Source organism: Equus quagga, chromosome 4, assembly GCF_021613505.1.
Source record: "Equus quagga isolate Etosha38 chromosome 4, UCLA_HA_Equagga_1.0, whole genome shotgun sequence".
Taxonomy (NCBI): Eukaryota; Metazoa; Chordata; class Mammalia; order Perissodactyla; family Equidae; genus Equus; species Equus quagga.
Window position 1 is genome coordinate 35,671,692 of NC_060270.1, and position 17,909 is coordinate 35,689,600.

The window sequence follows — 17,909 nt, forward strand, 5'->3', positions numbered from 1 at the left end:
CTCCACACACACAGAATGACCACCCAGATTGTGCAGTGGCTCCGACTTTTTGCAGAGCCCTTTGCCTTGCAGAGCCCCCAGCTGCACTGCCGGCCCCACCCTTTTATTCTAGTGTCTCTCCCTTCACGTTAGTTGTACATGTGCTTTTGTAAATCACTTGGCCTGCCATGTGTTGACCTGCCCTATAGAGCTTTCCCGGGTCGTCCTCCAAAAGCCCTTTTGGCAGCCTGCCCCCTCCCGCAGGCAGGCAGCCCTTGTCCACAGCATTGGTCGAGGAGTCGCAGGATTGGGCTCAAGTGTCAGCTCTGACTCTTGCTCTCTGTGATGTGACAGCCCTTCACCCTCTGGAACCTCAGTGTCCTCTCCTCCAAAATGATAGAGTTGGACTAGGTGATCTCTTCCTATGATCCCTTCCAGATCCCATGACTCCATATGCTCCCCAAGGTCAACAGGGGCCCCTTAGGGCTACTGGCCAGTCTCTCTCTCAGTACCCTGGAGCCCATGGCCTCTTGTCTGACCACAATGGGTTTGGAGAAACTCATAATATACTGACAAGGAGCAAGGAATCACCCTCCAGGGTAAACTCCATTTAATTCAGCCTGCTCAGTAGGTCAGCAAAGTACCAGGCCCTGTCAGGGATGAAAAAGAAGCACAAAGAAAAAGCTTGCCCTTGAGGAATCAGAATCTTGTTAGGGACTCAGAAATGTGCCCATCACACAAGCAGAGAACGGGTTTAAGGCAGCGGGCAAACACCTCTGGCACAGCTGGCTAAACTGAGCCATAAACGAGAAGGGAATTTAAAGCTGGGGAAATTGATATGGGGAGGTCTATTAGTTTCTAGGCTATTGTGACAAAGTACTACAACCTAGGTGGCTTAGAACAACAGAAAGTGTCTCACAGTTCTGGAGGCTGGACGTCCAAAATCAAAGTGTTGGCAGAGTTGGCTCCGTCTACTGGCTGTGAAGGAAGAAGCTGCTCCAGGCCTGTCTCCTTGGCTTATCGATGGCTGTCTTCTCTGTGTCTCTTCACATGGTGTTCTCCCTGTATGCATGTCTCAGTGTCCAAATTTCCCTTTTTATGTGTACACACTTATATTGGATTGGACCAACCCTACTCCAGTGTGACCTCGTCTTAACTAATTAACTCTGTGATGACCCTATTTCCAAATAAGGGCACATTCTGAGGTACCAGGGGTTAGGACTTCAACTTATGAATTTGGGGGAGATATAATTTAACCTATAACAGAGGATTTAACTGGATGAACTCTAGGAAGGAAAGAAGTTTAAAACGTGAGCAGTGAATGGTGGAGGAGGGGTGTAGAAACAATGGAAGCAGCAGTAGAGGGGCAGGAAGGGAGAGAGTGTGTATAGGGTGGTAAGGAGAACTTCTGGGCTAGATGGAGAGAAGAAGCAGGAGGAGGAGGAGGAGGACACAGAAGGGATGGGGACAACAGGAGGCCTTGGGTTATGAATGTCAAAGTGTGGCCTTTGGACTAAGGTGACAAAATTTAAAGACATAAATCTGGTGGCTGTGTTCAAGGTGGCCTGGATGAGGAAGCTACCAGATCAGGGAGCTCAGGTGGGGTCGTTTGCATTAAATCTAGTCCAAGCTGAGGACCAAAGCTAAGATGGTAATTGTGGTAAGGAACAAATGCTAGTTTGTGGAAAATTGTGGTGGAAGAATCATCAAAGCTTATGGAACAAAAGAAAGCCAGCAAAGATACCTCAAAGCCCATGAATCTGTGGAAAATGATGACCTTAGGATGCACAGCTGGTGGGCACCGTTTGGGAATGTTGATTTTGAGATGGTGAAGACACATCCACTTATGCATTCATAAGTGCCAGGCCCCAGGGAACCAGCATGAATGATGCAGTGCCTGCCCTCAAAGAGCCCACAGCCTAGTGGGAAAGACAGATAGGACTCAAACAATGATGCTCAGTACGACAGGTGGTAAAGAGTGGGGAACACAGAGGAGGAGACCTAGCCCAGCCTGGTGAGAGAATTCCTCATGTAGGTGTTGTTTCCAGACTCCAGAAACACTAGAAGGAGGGAGAAAGGAGAGGGCATTCCAGGCAGAGGAAGTGGCTTGGGCAAGACAGGGAGGTGAGAGAGTCATCAAGGTAGCTTCTGAGAACCACAAGCAGTTCTGGGCTGGGAGCGTAGAGCGCATGTTGGTGGGTGGTGTGGGGGCAGTCAGGGCAAGAAGTGGAAAGATAAGTAGGACCCCATCCCAGGGATGCTGCTTTCCAAGTGAGACGTCACGTGCGCCCCGGGAGGGTTGTGGCGGGATGTGGGTGGAGATGAGGGGTAAGACTCCAGCTTTGACTTGGGAATCCTTGTGTGGAGCCAGCAAGGAAAGAAAAAAATAGGAATGAAGTCACTTCAGAGAGCAAGAATGTGAGGAGAGAAATGAGAGGATGGAGAGTGGGCCTTAGTGTGTGCCTCCACTTGGGGGTCAGAGAAAGAGGAGGCAGAAGAAGACACAGAGAGAAGAACTAGAAAGACAACTAGGGAAAAAAGACTACAGGATCGAGGGAGCGAAGGGCTGGAGGGGTCCAAATGTGGCAGCGCAATCAAGGAGTCAAGGGGTGAAAAGAAACCAGAGTATTTGGTAGGAAATGGCTCCTTTGTGGTTTGGGTCTTTTTTCCAACCATCAGCTTTCTTCTCCTCTGACCTTTCCTCATTTTGTCCATGTCCCAGGACTGGACAAGGGGTGCTAGCTCTGTTGTCCTAACAGGAGAGGGAAAAAAAGATACAATTCTTGGAAAATGATTAAGCCTCTGAGTAAACCCTGAAAAAGGCACTTCTACCAATTTTAGATACATTCTGGTTTTCAGTCAGATTGCGTTGCCATAGCAACTGCTCTTCCTTAACCATACAAACAGGAGCTTTACAACAGCAGAGTAGCTGAAGTGTACGGCCTGAGAATTCGGAACTTTCTCCAGTGGGATTACCAGGTAGGAGAGGCCAAGAATTTCGAGACAAGAGGCTCTTGGTATGTTCTGTTTACATAGCATAAACCCTGCACCTTCTCTGGTGGCCTTTTATTTGGGGAGAAGCCATGTTAAAACTGCCCTTAGAGACATATGTATTTATTTTATATGTATACATACGTACATAAACACATATATATTTAAATATATATATAGTTTACAGTAACCTTAATGTGAATCAATAGTATAAAATATTTGTCAAAAAAGGTAATGAAATATTAAGAAATTTTTGTTACAAAATAAAAACAAGCATAATTTTGAAAAACAGAAAGATGATATTTAAAGTTATCCATGACCCTATCTCCCAGTGATAACCACTACTAACATGTTTGTATATAAATATAAATATTAAAATACACATACACATAAACAATTATACATATTTAAAAACCAAACATGTTTGACTATTTTGCATGCTGTTTTCTTTACCCTGATGATATGTTTCAGTTATCTACTGTTGCATCAAAACAACTTCAAAACTTGGTGGGTTAAAACATCCATTTTGTTTTTTCCCACAATTCTGTGCCTCAGGAATCTGGCCAGGGCACAGCAGGGGTGGCTAGCCCCTGCCCTAAAATGTTTGGGGCTTCAGGTGGGATGACTCACATGAGCCAGCATGGCTTATTTGCTCACATGATGGTACCTCAGTCTCCCTCCATGGGGCCTCTTTCGCCAAGCACTTTATCATCTCCAGGGGCCTCACCAAGTGGCCTCTCTCTCCAGCAAAGTAGTCTGGATTTCTTGCATGTGGCTCAGAGCTCCAAAAGCAGAAGAGCAGCAGCTTCTGGGCCTTTTTAACCCCTGGGATCATAGGTCCTAGAATGGAACTCTGTCCTCATCCAGTTGGTCAAAGCAATCACAGGCCTGGCCTGGGTTCAATGGGCCAGAGGAATGGACCCCATATCTCACACGGGGAGGGGAAGACTGATGATGGCCATCTCTGAAGACCAGCTAGCACACAATGTATCATGAAGTGTTCTCTATCATTTAATACTTAGAAGAAGCATGGTTTTCGGCGGTTTCAGAGAATTCTTTTGAATACATATACATTATTTTATTTAACCAAACCACTGATTGTCACCTAAGGCTATATTAATAGACTAATAATGTCTAGTAAGGCAAACTGATATCTACATTCTACCCAACTCTGTTCAGACTTCTCTAGAAAACTGAATTTATTTCTGGGCGCTATAGTTTACAGTGAATATGGACAAACTGGAACTTGTTTGAGGAGTACCATCAGCATAGTGAAGGACCTCACAGCCTGGTTATAAAGAAGTGGCTGAAAATACTATGCGTATTTGCTGCAGAAGGAAAAGCTCAGGGAAGGCGAGGGAGAGCCCGTTGTATTAAAATAGCTACACTGCTATTGTGGGAGGAGGTGTTAAGTTAATTTTGAATGGCTTCAAATTAATTTTGAATTAGCCCTAAGATTAATGGGAGGATATCAACAGAAGAAAGACTTTGGTTTAAAATAAGGAATAAATTTATTCCTAATGGTCAAATTTGCCCAAGATGGAACAGAATTGACTTAAAAGCAACTGAGTTTTCTTTCCCTGGAACTGCCTGGGCAGAGTTGGCTGAGACACTATAGGGGAGATTAGAGCGTCAGTGACCAGTTGACCAAATGACCTTCCTTAGCCCTTCCAATACTTATTTTCTATATTTAAACACGTTTCTTTTCCACCTCAGAGGACACGAGCACGTGAGGATGCCTCCTACTGACCCTCCCCCAACAGCTTCAGCGATATAATTGGCTTATTGTCTGTCTAATCCTGACATTTAGGGGAGGGGATTTTTTTCCTCAATTTTTTTCCATGATTTATCAAGGACGGAAACTATCAGCTTATACAGAAAGAGAAAAAAGGAAAAAATTGATAAAGCATCAGTTTTGACTTTTAATTCTCTAAGAAATTAAACCAAACTGTATCAGCCAGTGGTTGCTTGATCTGGTAGACATTTTAAAGCTGGGAGAGATTTCGGCCATCATCAAATCCAACTACTACCCATTTCACAAGTGAGAATGCTGAGTCCAGAAGACCTCAGTGACTTGCCCAAGGTCACTCACAAGGTCAGTGGCAGAGTAAGAATTAAAGACAAAGTTCTTAATTCCAGGTCAAATTATTTGCTTCAATTCGGTTCCAACAAATTAAACAAAAAGTATCCACTAGAGCTCAACCTTCAACCATATGTTGGTTAAAAAAAAATATATATATATACACACACACACACACACACACACATATATGTTGATTAAATTATAACAGAGCAAAATTTTGAAGTACATTTAAAGAGAAAGAATCAGTAAATTGTGCTATTCAGAATTATATTTCATTAGAATCAGATCAAGGCAAAGTTTCTGACTTTAAGATGTAGGTAATTTACAGCTCAACATTCAAATCTGTCAGTGTTAATATGGGAGTCAGAGAAAATGTTTAGGACTGATTTGCAGAACAATGTAAGGTTCTAAGCAAGTTTCATTGAAAGCTTGCTATTTATATTAGCCAGTTGAGTGAGTTAATCAAATGCTCCTGGAGTCCTGGGCACATAAAGAATCACGTCTAGTTGCTTCCATCTTGGAAGGGATAACCACAGCTGTTTCTCACCCACACTCTTTTAGCACAGCTGGACTTCCTTTCATTAGTGGTGACTGGGACTCTGCCCACAGGCAGTCACAGAATCTATGGATAGGGAGAGACTTCTACAATGGCTCTCAAATTTGAACGTGCACATGAATCTCCTGGAGATCTTGTTAAAATGTAGATTCTGAATCAGTCGGTCTGGGGTAGTTCTGAGAGTCTGCATTCGTAACAAGCTCTCAGGTAATGCTGATGCTGCTGGTGTAGGATCCACACTTTTAGTTGCAAGAAGGTACTGGTTGTCTGATCCGTTCCTCCACCTTTGCTTGAAATATGGTTGATAAAGCCAAATTATTTGGAGAAAAAGTAGGAACTCTTGCTAGCAATACAAGTTTTACTTATACCAATAAGCCATACCAGTCATTCAGATCAATATGCTGAATCAGAAAATCTTAGTATCCTAAAGAGGGTTTTCTTACATCAGCCAAAATTCCCTTTGCTTCGAGGCAGAATCTTTTCTCTTATTCTATATGTAACACACTGGCAGAGCCATCACTTCCACAGGTTCTCCCCTGTAGTTAGTGTGACGGGCCTCAAGGGTTCTCAGCCTTGGCTGCACACTGGAATCACCTGGGAGGTTTAGAACACTTCCCGTGCCCTGCCCACACACATACCCACCCCTGCACCAGTCAGTCATAACCTGTAGGCACGGGATGCAGGCATCAGCAGTTTTTAAAGCTCCTCAGTTGATTCCAACATGCAGCCAAGGTTGAAAACCACTGGTCTACCTTGTCTCCCTATGTCCCTGGGAATATAAGACATATGAGACAAGCATGACAAGCCTAATTCCTTTTCTAGCCCTCATTTGTTCCATAAATCTTTATTGAACATCAGGCAATGGGCTACATGCTGGGGCTAGACAGTGAACAGGAAAAGAAGTGTAAGTGGGAGAATGTGTCAATGCTTATAAAGAGGGACTTCTTATGTGTGCTTCCCACATTCCACTCTGGGTCTTGATTCCTTCCATCTGAAAAGGTGGGCCTTTTAGTGCAGTGCTCCTGGCCCTGGCATCTCTATTCTGACATCATCCTCTGTGTATCCAGGACCCTTTGGAAACCCCATTCTTGCTTTTGTGCATCTCACTGTATTCTTGACTCCCTGGTCTACTTAGAAAACTTATTCATATATCCCAGCCTTCATCAGAAGAAGGAAAATCTAATCTGGGTTGGTTTTTTTTTCCCTCATGTGCCTACTTTCCCTTCTCCCCTTTCTGTGTCTTTCTCTCCTTGGGTTGAGAGTCATTTATGGTCTTCCTAATCTGTGGAATATGTCCCTCCTGCCTCAGAATCATGTTTTTTTCCATGTTGTGACAGACAAGCCTTACTTGTCCGCCACAGATATATAAGAACGTTGCTTAAGGTCTGCTCATCAAAAATGAGCTCTATGGACCTGCATAATTGGTGTCACCAAGGATCTCATTTGAAATATAGAATCTCAGGGCCTGACCTGGACCTACTGAATCAGAATCTGCATTTAAACCTCATCCCCAGGCAATTCATATGCATGTTACAGTTTGAGACTCTCTTAGGGAACGTTGAGGAATAGAGAGTGATCATGCACCTTAAATAAGAATTTCACTCTCGTCTGTAGGTTTTCGGATTCACTCTTGAAAATGTTGACTTACAGTTATTTCAAAGTTTAACAGTCTGACCAGTGCTCAGCCACTCAGTGTTCTTCCCTAGAAAATGGTCCATAAACTTTGGGTTCTGGTTCAGTAAGCTGATGTTCTGCTGTAAACACTGAAGCTCCTGATTTGTCTGCTTGTTCAGACAGAGGGCATCTCTGTTCCACACAAATGTGGCAGCGAAGGTGCTTGTGAGTAGGGCCAAATTTTCTCCTTAAAAAGGCTCTGAATTTGCTCAAACACCAGGAGCAAGTGCTTGGTTAAGATCCCAGAATTCTTGGCACGTAAAGCATAAAGAGACAATTTTGGATTGAAACTTCTTAACGATAGTCGTTACCACTCATGACCTTGGTCCCAGAGAAGAGCCTTCTGCAGTCCTGATTTGGGGTAAAACTGCATCCTGATGGTCCTGCCAGTGTGGACTAATGCAAAACAGACTGCTGCCTTGCCATGCAGCTGAATAATTGACCTGTTGGTTGGAGTTCTTTAGTGCTGTTCACTTAAACAATGAGGAGTGTCTGCCAAGCACAGTGATTTTAGGTTTAGCAGAGTTATAAACTTTCTTCCTTTTGCAGTCATTATCTAACAAGTTCAGCTGCTTCTTAAGCCAGTCTTCATTTCTACCAATATAGTTACATCGTAGGACAGCAGTTCTCAGCCTTGACTGTACATTTGAACCCCCAGGAAGCTTTGAAATATACTGATTCCTGGGTTCTCCAAGAGATGCTGACTTAATTGGTCTGGGGTGAGGCCTGGGTTTCAGTGTGTACAGGGGTCCTGAGGTGATTCTAACATGCAGCCAGATTGGAGAGCCACTGTCATAGAGGAAGGGCCTTATCTTCTGAGTTACCAGTGTTCCTGTATCCAGTGAATCTAATAGCTATGTCACATTATTAGATATGTTAAAAATGAGTGACCCCTCGCTGGCTGTGTGGCCTTGAAAGAATCACTTAAATTCTGTATTCCTCAGTTTCCCCTTCTCTAAAATAGGGATAATTATTACATAAGAGGGTAATTGTGAAGATTTAAATAAAATAATTAAGATGACTGGTACAGTGCTTAGCATATAGTAAGCACTCAACAAAGTAGGAGTTGTTGTAAAGAACTGTGGACATGGCCCTACTTTGTACATGGAATTCGATCTCCTCTGAGTCTGCTGGTGGTGTTACCATACAGGCTTTGACAGGGAGTTCTCTACTGAGGCTGTGCTATTGGGCCCACAGATGGAGCCAGAAGTCAGATCGGGAATGCTCTGCAGAAGCCACTCATTGTTCCTAACTGTCTTAAGACAAAACAGAATGAAGCAGTACCCCCTCATGGAAAGAGAAACCCAGCCCAAAAATCTGTTGAGAAGAAAACTGTGGAAAAGTATCAAAGGACATCCAAGGAGAAAGTATAGCTATCAAATTTGAGAGTTAGCTAGTTTCCTTTTTCTAAAAGGGGAATGTGTTTATGCTATGAGCTCATAAAAACCTATGAAACAAATTAAAGTAAACATGTGGTGAGGAACACCCTTCATGGAAATCTAGGAGCCAGAAATCTCTTGGATTATTTTTTTTCCATTTAATTTTAGTCTATTAATCAGAAATTTTAAAATAAACGCCTCCTGTGTTTTTTTCTTTTTAAAACTTGTTTACTTGAATGTGAACATATGATGAATATATGTGCATATGTTTTTATATATTTATATATACATAAGTGTGTATAAGTATGTGTATATATATATATATATATATATATATATATCTCATACATTTAAATATAAAGCAGGATTAGATCAATTGCACTTAAAACCAAAGGATTTCTGCTAGGATGAACTGTGGAACCTCCAAAATGTGACAATAACATTAATAACATTAAAAGAGTATAAACCCAAGTGAAATCGCTATCCTGGTTTTCAACCAAAATGCTGGCTCTATGCTTCTCTTACAGAAGCCATACCAGGAGTACCCATGCTCAAAAATTTGCATATTTTTTTTTCAACTTGACCACTCTTTCTGAGCTGAAAATCTCCCCGTAAAATAGATTCTAAAATATAGATTTTTTTCTAAACAATTAAGCTGTTCATAGAATAACTTAAATATAATTTATGTGTGACATTAACTTAGCTCTGGCCAATTCTAAACTCTCTTTCATTCTGTTGCCAGAGTTGCCTTTAGAAAACAGAGACCTGGTTATGTCATTCCACTACTCAAAAAATCTTTAACAACTTCAAATCAGTGTTCTTAACTTGATATTCAAATCTTGCCCCAAACTACTCTCTGATTTTAACTTCTCCTAAATGTACAGGGGTGTCCATCTCCACACCTTTGTTCACCCTGTCCCTTCTGAGAATACCCTTTCCACGTCATGTCTGACTTTCAAAACCTTACCCACTCTTGACATCACAGCTCAAATGCTACCTCCTTCATAGGGCATCCCCAGTCCCCACCCCAAAACCACTCTCACGTTGATTTTAGTTTCTCCCTCTTCATTTTACTTCTTCCATGCTCTGTGCTTCATAGAGTTTCATATCATTGCCACAGAATTAATTACACTTTTCCTCATGTTAGTAAGTGTTTGTGAAGTAATAATGAATTGTGCTTAAGTAATATAGACTTTTGAGCCTGACTAGACCTGAGTTAAAACCCTGATTCTTAGACAATCGCTTAATTTTTCTGAATTTCAACTTCTTCACCTATAAACTGAAGAAAATATTACCAAATTTGTATGAATTGGTAGGGGAGAATATATGAGAATATGCAGTAAATGTCCCCAATACAGAGTAGCTATTATTACCACAGTGATTCGGATCATCTCCTCAACTAGTTCATCAACAGTACCTTGCAGCATCTTACCCTCCATAGTGTTTTCTGAATTGAATGGAAGCAGCCCAAATTGATGGCATCTGCTGCCTGGCTCTTACTGAGCTATTAGTTTTTCGACATCTGTTTTGAATTTCAGAAAGAAATGTCCATTTTTAGGCAACAGCAGTATTTTCCTGTGGCATTTCAATATGTCTCAATCCTGAAATGATTATAACTTGTGCTTGATTGAATCCAAGTCAGCAAAGCCATGGAGAACATCCCAGACTGTGAGCACATCTACTTTACATAGGCCTAAGAGAGCAAAGCCATCTATACAAAGAGCCTGAACACAAAAGAACATTATGTCAGCTTTTAATGACCTTGCCCTTTGCTCAGATGTTTAAATAGTGCCAATAATGGAGTTTTGGAAGCTCTTAATTATCCACAATATTGAAAGACAGAGAAAGCACAGAAACCCTGGTTTTCTTTGATATCTAGAGTGCTGATAACTACACAGAATGCACTCAGGATGTGTTTATAATGACAATTATTGACTCTATTTTCTTGAATCCCAATTCCCTTACAGAACTTCAGAAAAAAGAAGCCACCATTTTCTCCAGTAGTTTCTGAGTTATTTTTTATGGAAAATAGAATTTTCTAAACCACCATGCTTCATGAACCCGCTGTCTCTGTTTCAGCACCAAGGACAGAGCCCCACTGGGCTTGATGCCCACCCCTCCTATTTAATTAACAAAATTTTTAATATTTTAAAATTTCTGCTCAGATGTTTATTCCACCATCTAATATATTGCTTTTCTGAACACTAGTTATCTGTCAAACCTTGGTATATATCCAAGGCTCACTTTTTGAGTTACATTTACAGCTCTCAAGGTAGAACTGAGGCAGGAGATGAGCAAGAGGAAAGTTAGTAAGTAATTATAACACTATATGACAAGTGCTATTTACAGAGTTATGTACGAGCCAGGGGAAGAAATGATTAACTCTGACTGGTAAAGGAAGACTTTACCAAGGAGTTGACATTTGAGCTGGGTACTGAGAATTGAGTGAAGTTTGCAATACAGAGAAGAGACTCCATGAAAGAGTACACAGTATATTCAGGCATTTCTGGAAATGCAATTTGATGTGGCTGAAAAGTGGGGTGAATGGAAGGTAAGAGATAAAGAACAGGCTAGATAAGATCACCAAGTACTTGAACACCACACTAAGTGGGTTAGGCTTTATCCTGGAAAAATGGAGAACCATTGAAGGGTTTTGAGCAGGGACATGATCTGATCAGATTTTTGTTTTAGAAAGATAGGTCCTACAGCAAGAGAGAATATACCGAAAAAAAGAAATGAGAGGACAGAAGGCCAGATAAAGGTGACATTTCTTCATATGGTCCTGGAAATGAGGGGCCACTTCATCATTAACAAGGTTAGACAGAGAGAATTTTCTTAGCCGTCTCTCATTAGCTGTTCACCAATGTTTCACATGTGCATTATGTCTCTCCAGATTCTTCCAAGAAGATAAAGGATGTCTTGGCTGAATTTAATGAGGGTGGGAGCCTCAAACAATATGACCCACATGAGGTAAGAAAATTTCCATTTCATGCCTTTAAAAAACCTCATGTCCCAGCCTTTCCATAATACGTTCCCCTCTTGGAAGTTTAGCTCACCTTGAAGAACTTGCTTCTCAATGTATTTTCTCCTAAGTCTCAAGTGAGCCATTGGTACTAGCTGGAGTTGTATGTTTCCCATCTCCATTCACCCTCTCACTGTCCTAGAAGACTACATCATACCCTCTCCCCTTTCCTCAAATCTCTCACTCCTCTCCTCATTCTCAGTTATCAACTGTTTTCTACTTCACTGATAAAGTAGAAACAATCAGAAGAGATCTTCCACAAGATCCTCGCCCACCTACATACCTTTCCTCCTGTAACTAGGAATGAGCTCTCCATGCTTTTGTTAAGTCCAACCCTCCACTTGTCCATTCAATCCTATCCTCTTTTGGTCTCTTGACAGGCATTGCTTCAGCAATGCATTCCTCTCTATGTCTGTCTATCTCTACCTCTACCTATTTCTACCTCTGTCTCTCTGTTTCCCTATTTCTCTCTACTCTATCTCCTTCACATCAGCTTTCTCTTATATGTTAGATTTTTCTCATCAACATATAAACATACTGGTATTTCTCCTACATTAAAAAACATTCTCCTGACCTCACTTCTCCCTCAAGCTACCACCTCATTTCTTTCCTGTCCTTTATAGCAAAGCTGTGCAAAAGATTTGTCTATACTCATGGTCTCCAATTTCTCTTCTTCCCACTGTCTTGAAAGCCCTTCAATCAGAGTGTAACCTGCACCCCCTCCTTTAAAATCATTAGTCAAGATAGCCAAGGACTTCCACATGGCTAAATTCAATAGCCATTTTACACAACAGCACTGGACACAGTTGGTGAAATCCTCCTCTACACTCTTCACTTGGTTTTTAAGACACTACACTCTCTGATTTTCCTCTTTCCCCTCTATCTGACATTTTCACTTAAAAAATCAGACAGGCATCTCAAACTTAACATGAGCTGAACTGAGCTCCTTGATCTTCCCTTTGAAATCTGGTTTTCCAAGAGTCTTTCACATTTCAGTAAATGACAACTCTATTCTTCAAGTTATTCAACCTAAAACTATGGAGTCATCATTGACTTTTCTCTTTCTCTCACATCCCACGTCCAATTCATCAACAAACCCTGTCACTCCTACTTTCAAAATATACCCAAAATCTAGCCACCTCTCACCACCAGCACTGCTTCCATCCTGACCCGAGACACCATTATATTTTGCCGAGATTATTGCAGTAGTCTCCTAACTGGGCACCCTGTTTCTGCTCTTGACCTTTAATGTCTATTCTTCACACACATCCTAAGCAATCTGTTAAAACTTAAGTCAGATCATGTCACTACTCTGCTTGACAGTCTCTGATGGTTCCCCCTACCTCCTACTCAGAGTTGAAATCAAGATCATTACAGGGCCAGCCCAGTGGCCAAGTGGTCAAGTTCACACACTCCACTTCAGCAGCCCTAGGGTTTTGCTGGTTCGGATCCTGGATACGGACCTAATACCACTTATCAAGCCATGCTCAGGTGGCGTCACACATAACAGAACCAGAAGGACGTACAACTCGAATATACAACTATGTACTGGGGGGCTTTGGGGAGAAGAAGAAGAAAAAAAAGAAAAAGATTGGCAACAGATGTTAGCTCATGTCAGGTGCCAATCTTAAAAAAAAAAAAGATCATTACAATCTGTACCTCTCCCTTACTCTCTGACCTCATTTCTTGCTACTCTCCTTCTTCTCCTTCCTTTTCAGCCATATCAGCCTCCTTGATTCTGTCAAACAAGACAAAATTGCTCTAACCTCGGCACCTGTGCAGTTGCTTTTGCCTCTTCCTGCCGTGTTCCTTCCCCTGATATCCACATTGTTCCTCCCCTCGCCTCCTTCAAGTGTTTGCTTAAATCGCCTTCTCAGTGAATGTCACCTTCTCTATCTAAAATGTTAAGCCCTCTTTCCTGACACCGCTTATCCTCCTGTTCTGCCTTATTTTCTTCCTTAGTACTTCTCACCATCTGTCACACTATATAACTTATTTATTTAATTGTCTCTCTCTCCCACTAGAACATTTTTGGTCACTGCTGTATCCTCAGTGCTCAGAAGAGTATCTGGCTCATAGCAGGCACTCAACAAATATTCGTTGAATGTAAAAATGAATGCAAGACCTCCCTTACTTTCAAATTCAACTCATATAATATTTCTTGAGCATCCAGGCACTGTGCTGGGCACTGCAGAAGATACTAAGATGAGGAAGCACAGTTCCTGCCCTCTGGAACTTATTTCCTACTGGCAGGGTCAAGTTTAAGAACCATGACGCTGGAGTCGTGTGGTCTTAGGTTAGACTCCTACCTGCCAACCAGCACTGTGACTTTGAATAATATTTCACCTTTCTGAGCCTCAATTTCCTCATCTGTAACCTGAAGATAACAACAACCAAAGAAAGACCCTGAAGTCTGCAGATCAGTGGATTAAATGAGATAATTTTTGCAAAGTGTCTAACGCTTTACAAGACACTTAAAAAATGGTACTCATTATTATTCCCCTTTCCCCTGAATATTTTAAACTCAACTCCCTCTTCCCTGCTCCTGGGTCCTTTTATGAGAGCTAATTGCAGAAAAGTGACTGATCAGCAGGACAAACTTGGGATGAGGCTAGCCGCTTATTATTCATATTGTCATCCTTTCCACAAACCTTGAGTCAACTCCTTCTCTGCTGGGTACTGGTAGTGAATCAACAGAGTCCATGCCCTCGGGGTACACCTGAGAGGGGCTTTGGATAAAATGCACCAATCACCAGGAGAATGAAGTAGGAGAAAGGTTCCTGGAACAGGAGCCAGATTGAGAATGCACGGTTTCAAAGAACATTCCTGAGGAGAAGCCATGCAGAGAAGATGGCAGAGCCAGCAAAGAACTTGCTGCTACCCCCTCCCCCCAACCGTCTACCCCCAGCTCCAAAAACACAGGAACAAAGACTGGCGGGGGCTGCTAATCAGCCCGTCCGCCCTGGGGCTGATGAGTGGGAGGGGAACAATTTGGTCAAGGCCACCGAGGGTGTGAAGGCCACAGGAGCTTTCAGAAGCAGGGAGCAGCTTGGCTGTTATGAGCAGGCTGCCACCCCCACCTCCATCAGGCTGGCCCCCACTCTGTATGCCTGGCACCATTGTGTCCCAGGAGAGCTTGTCACTCTGATTTCATTCTTTTTCACAGTGTGGCTGGCTTCTAGTAGGTGTAATGTCCCGGCACGGGGTTGGGGAAACAACAAGGGTTTAATTTCTCTCGAGCTTGATGGCTCACTGCTGCTAAAATGTCTCAACAAGAAATGAATTAGCAGTGGGAAGGGGCAGGTTGCTGGAAAAGCGAGGCCAGGCATAAAAGCTTGCAGAGTGGCAGGGCTGCATCTGGTCCCGACAAGCATGCCCTTACCTATCAGCACTGAATGATTCTCTGGAGAATAGTGTGCAGCTGAAGACAACCAGAAGGTGGACAAGAATACAGGGGAGCCAAAGGGGCAGGTGGTTTTGTTGCATCATGACCTTAGACTCAGACACATCTAAGCATAAAGCCCAGCTCTCTTACTTGCGTTATGACTTTGAGCAAGTTATTTATGTTCTCAGAATTTTTTTTCATCCACAAAATGACTGTCATAGTCCTCCCTCACGTTGTTATGCGACTTAAGTGAGATCACAGATGTAACATGCCTGATGCACAGTAAACTCTCCATCTAGTTCTCTTCCCTTCCTGACCTGGGTAAGAAATAACTTTCTTTAAACAGATTGCAGCAAAGGCAATTGCCCAGCTAGTTCTTGCATGAAAGTTGCAGTTTCTGGGAAAAAAATAGGCCTGAACAATGGCAGTGCTGAGGATATTACTCCAGGGCTCAGAGGATTGCCAACGTGCCTCATAGTGGTTGGTTATCTGGTTTGGGAATGGTACCCAGCTACTCTCTACCCATCACACGTTTACTAAGCAGTTACTCTGAGCCTGGCCCGTGCTCATAAAGAACTTACTCTCTCATAACCCAGATATCACTTTGAGAGTGGCACATAGTCACATCTCTTTGCCTACTGATCTTTGGGTGCTTAGAAGGAGTGGCAGGGAGTGTGACATCAGCACTGGGACCTGCGACAGATACAATAGCAGGAGCACTGGACTAGGAGTCAGACTGGGTTTCTGGTTTTACTCTGCCGCTAGCTGGCTGATGCAATCACTGAACTCCCAGATCCTCAGCCACATAAGGAGATCTAGTCCCCTGAGCTCTTCTGGGGTGAATGCTCTATGTTTCTGTGCTTATTCTATGCCATCCTGTTCCCCAGGATAGGGACATAAATGGATGGACATGTGTTCAATCATCATTGTTTCATAAGTTCTCATAACAGTTTGTCAGTTCTTTTCCTATAGCACTCACCACTGCTGACTCTATATTACAGTTATTTCAATCCTTTTACCATATATCGCTGAGTCTCTTGAAGGTATGGACCCATGCCTAATTCACCGGCGTGACCCTCATTGGTGCCCAGCTCTGCGTCTTGTACCTAGGAGACTCAGTGCATGTATGTTGACTGAATGAACTCTACAATAATTGGTGACAGTCAAGTGTACCAATTAGAAACCCAACATCCATTAAAATACCTATCAGGAAACACTGTGATAGATGGGATGGCGGATACAAAGATGAAATAAGACATTTCACCAGCTCCCAGGAACTCTAGATCTAGATGAGGAACTAAGGTATGTCACAAACAACTATACATTAATAGAGGGCAGCAGATATGAGTGTCCCTAGACAGGAACCAAGGTCGAAAAGTATAACAATTCAGGCATAGGAGATCATACCAGGCTTCCTGGAGGAGGTGGCATCTGGGTTGGGGCTTAAAGGATAGCTAGAATTTTAACAAGTGGAGAAGGAAGCAGTTCACGTAAAGTGCACGGAAGTTGGGCCAGGAAAGAACACAGAAGACAGTCTGGACAAACTATGGAGGTATACATAAGGAATAATAGGAGAAAAGACTTAAGGGTCTCAGAGCTTGAAGTGGCCACAAATCTAGGTTGGAGTGGGATTATGGAAGGGCTGTGAATCCCAAAAGGCTCAGAAGATGCACAAGATGATCCATTGGACTGTGGGAACACTACCTATTAGACCTTCTATTTACACTGATTTTTATCTAATCTAATTTCTATTTTCTAACTTATTTTTTGTGTATGTTTTATAATGTCCAGTAGAAGAGCATAGTGGTACATGTATATAATTATAAATGAAGATAAGTGGAAACACACGCTCAAAAATGTAATAGAGAGCACCTGATTTTAAAAGTTTGGAGACAAATGATCTCAACTCTCCAATGGGCAATTAGAAGCCATGGAAGGTTTTTGAGTAGGGAAGCAATCTGATCAGAATTTTGCTTTGGGAAGATCAACCTGGCAAAGATGAATAAGATGGGAGGACCAACAAATAGAGGTGGAAGCAAAGAAGCCTTTAAGAGATACTGCGCTGGTCTGGTAGGATGCATGAAACAGAAGTCTGAAACCAGGAACTTTGGGGCCTTCAATAGACCCCTTGTCAGGGTGGTGGCAGAAGGACAATGGACACAAAAAAGACCTGGATGTGACAGATGTTGCAAAAGAACAGTGAACAGAAGGAAGGGACAAGAACTAGTCTCAGATGACTAGGAGTTCAAAGCTGAGCCTGGAGTATTAGGAGAATAATGGTGTCATTGACATTAACAGAAACTGCCAGGTCAGGAAGAGGGCCTGGTTTAGGGAGGCAGCTAATAGAAGTGTAGAGCCTGAGATCTTCTAGTCCAGCACTCACGATTTGCTAAAGAAGAAACTTAGGTTCATAAAAGGGGGAAAATATGGTAGAGCTGAGACCAGTCATGAGGTCTCTTGATCTCATTTGATGATCCTTCAGCTTTGGTTTTTTTTAAAGCATTATGTTAGACTTTGTTTAACTGAACTTTCTTTTTATTAAATCATTTAGTACAGTCTGTTTTCCAGAAATATTTTATGCTGATAGTTTTCAATTTGATGCTAACCAAAAAAGATTAACAGGACATTTTGGAACTCAAAACTACATTGTAAAACAATACTTGTCAATTAAAATAGAATGACAATATAAAAGAACCTTTTAAAGGAAATAAAGTGCTCTCAGCAAATACTCAGTCAAATCAAAGCAGAAGTGATCCAAAATAGCACAACACCATGGAAAATAGAGAGTTTCAACATGAGAGATTGGAATGCTGCAGAGAAGCCAGAGATGAGAAAGTGTA

The 17,909-nt window shown here is 42.2% G+C and overlaps 1 protein-coding gene across 3 annotated transcripts in view; it reads left to right on the plus strand.

Annotated features, from left to right (window-relative positions):
* Positions 1–17,909, plus strand: part of DGKG (diacylglycerol kinase gamma) — a 189,248-nt gene that overhangs the window by 33,492 nt on the left and 137,847 nt on the right. For all 3 annotated transcript variants that reach the window (XM_046658675.1, XM_046658673.1, XM_046658674.1), the window contains exon 3: positions 11,556–11,632. In XM_046658675.1, coding sequence (XP_046514631.1) covers positions 11,556–11,632 — 77 coding nt within the window. The remainder of the gene's footprint in view (positions 1–11,555; positions 11,633–17,909) is intronic.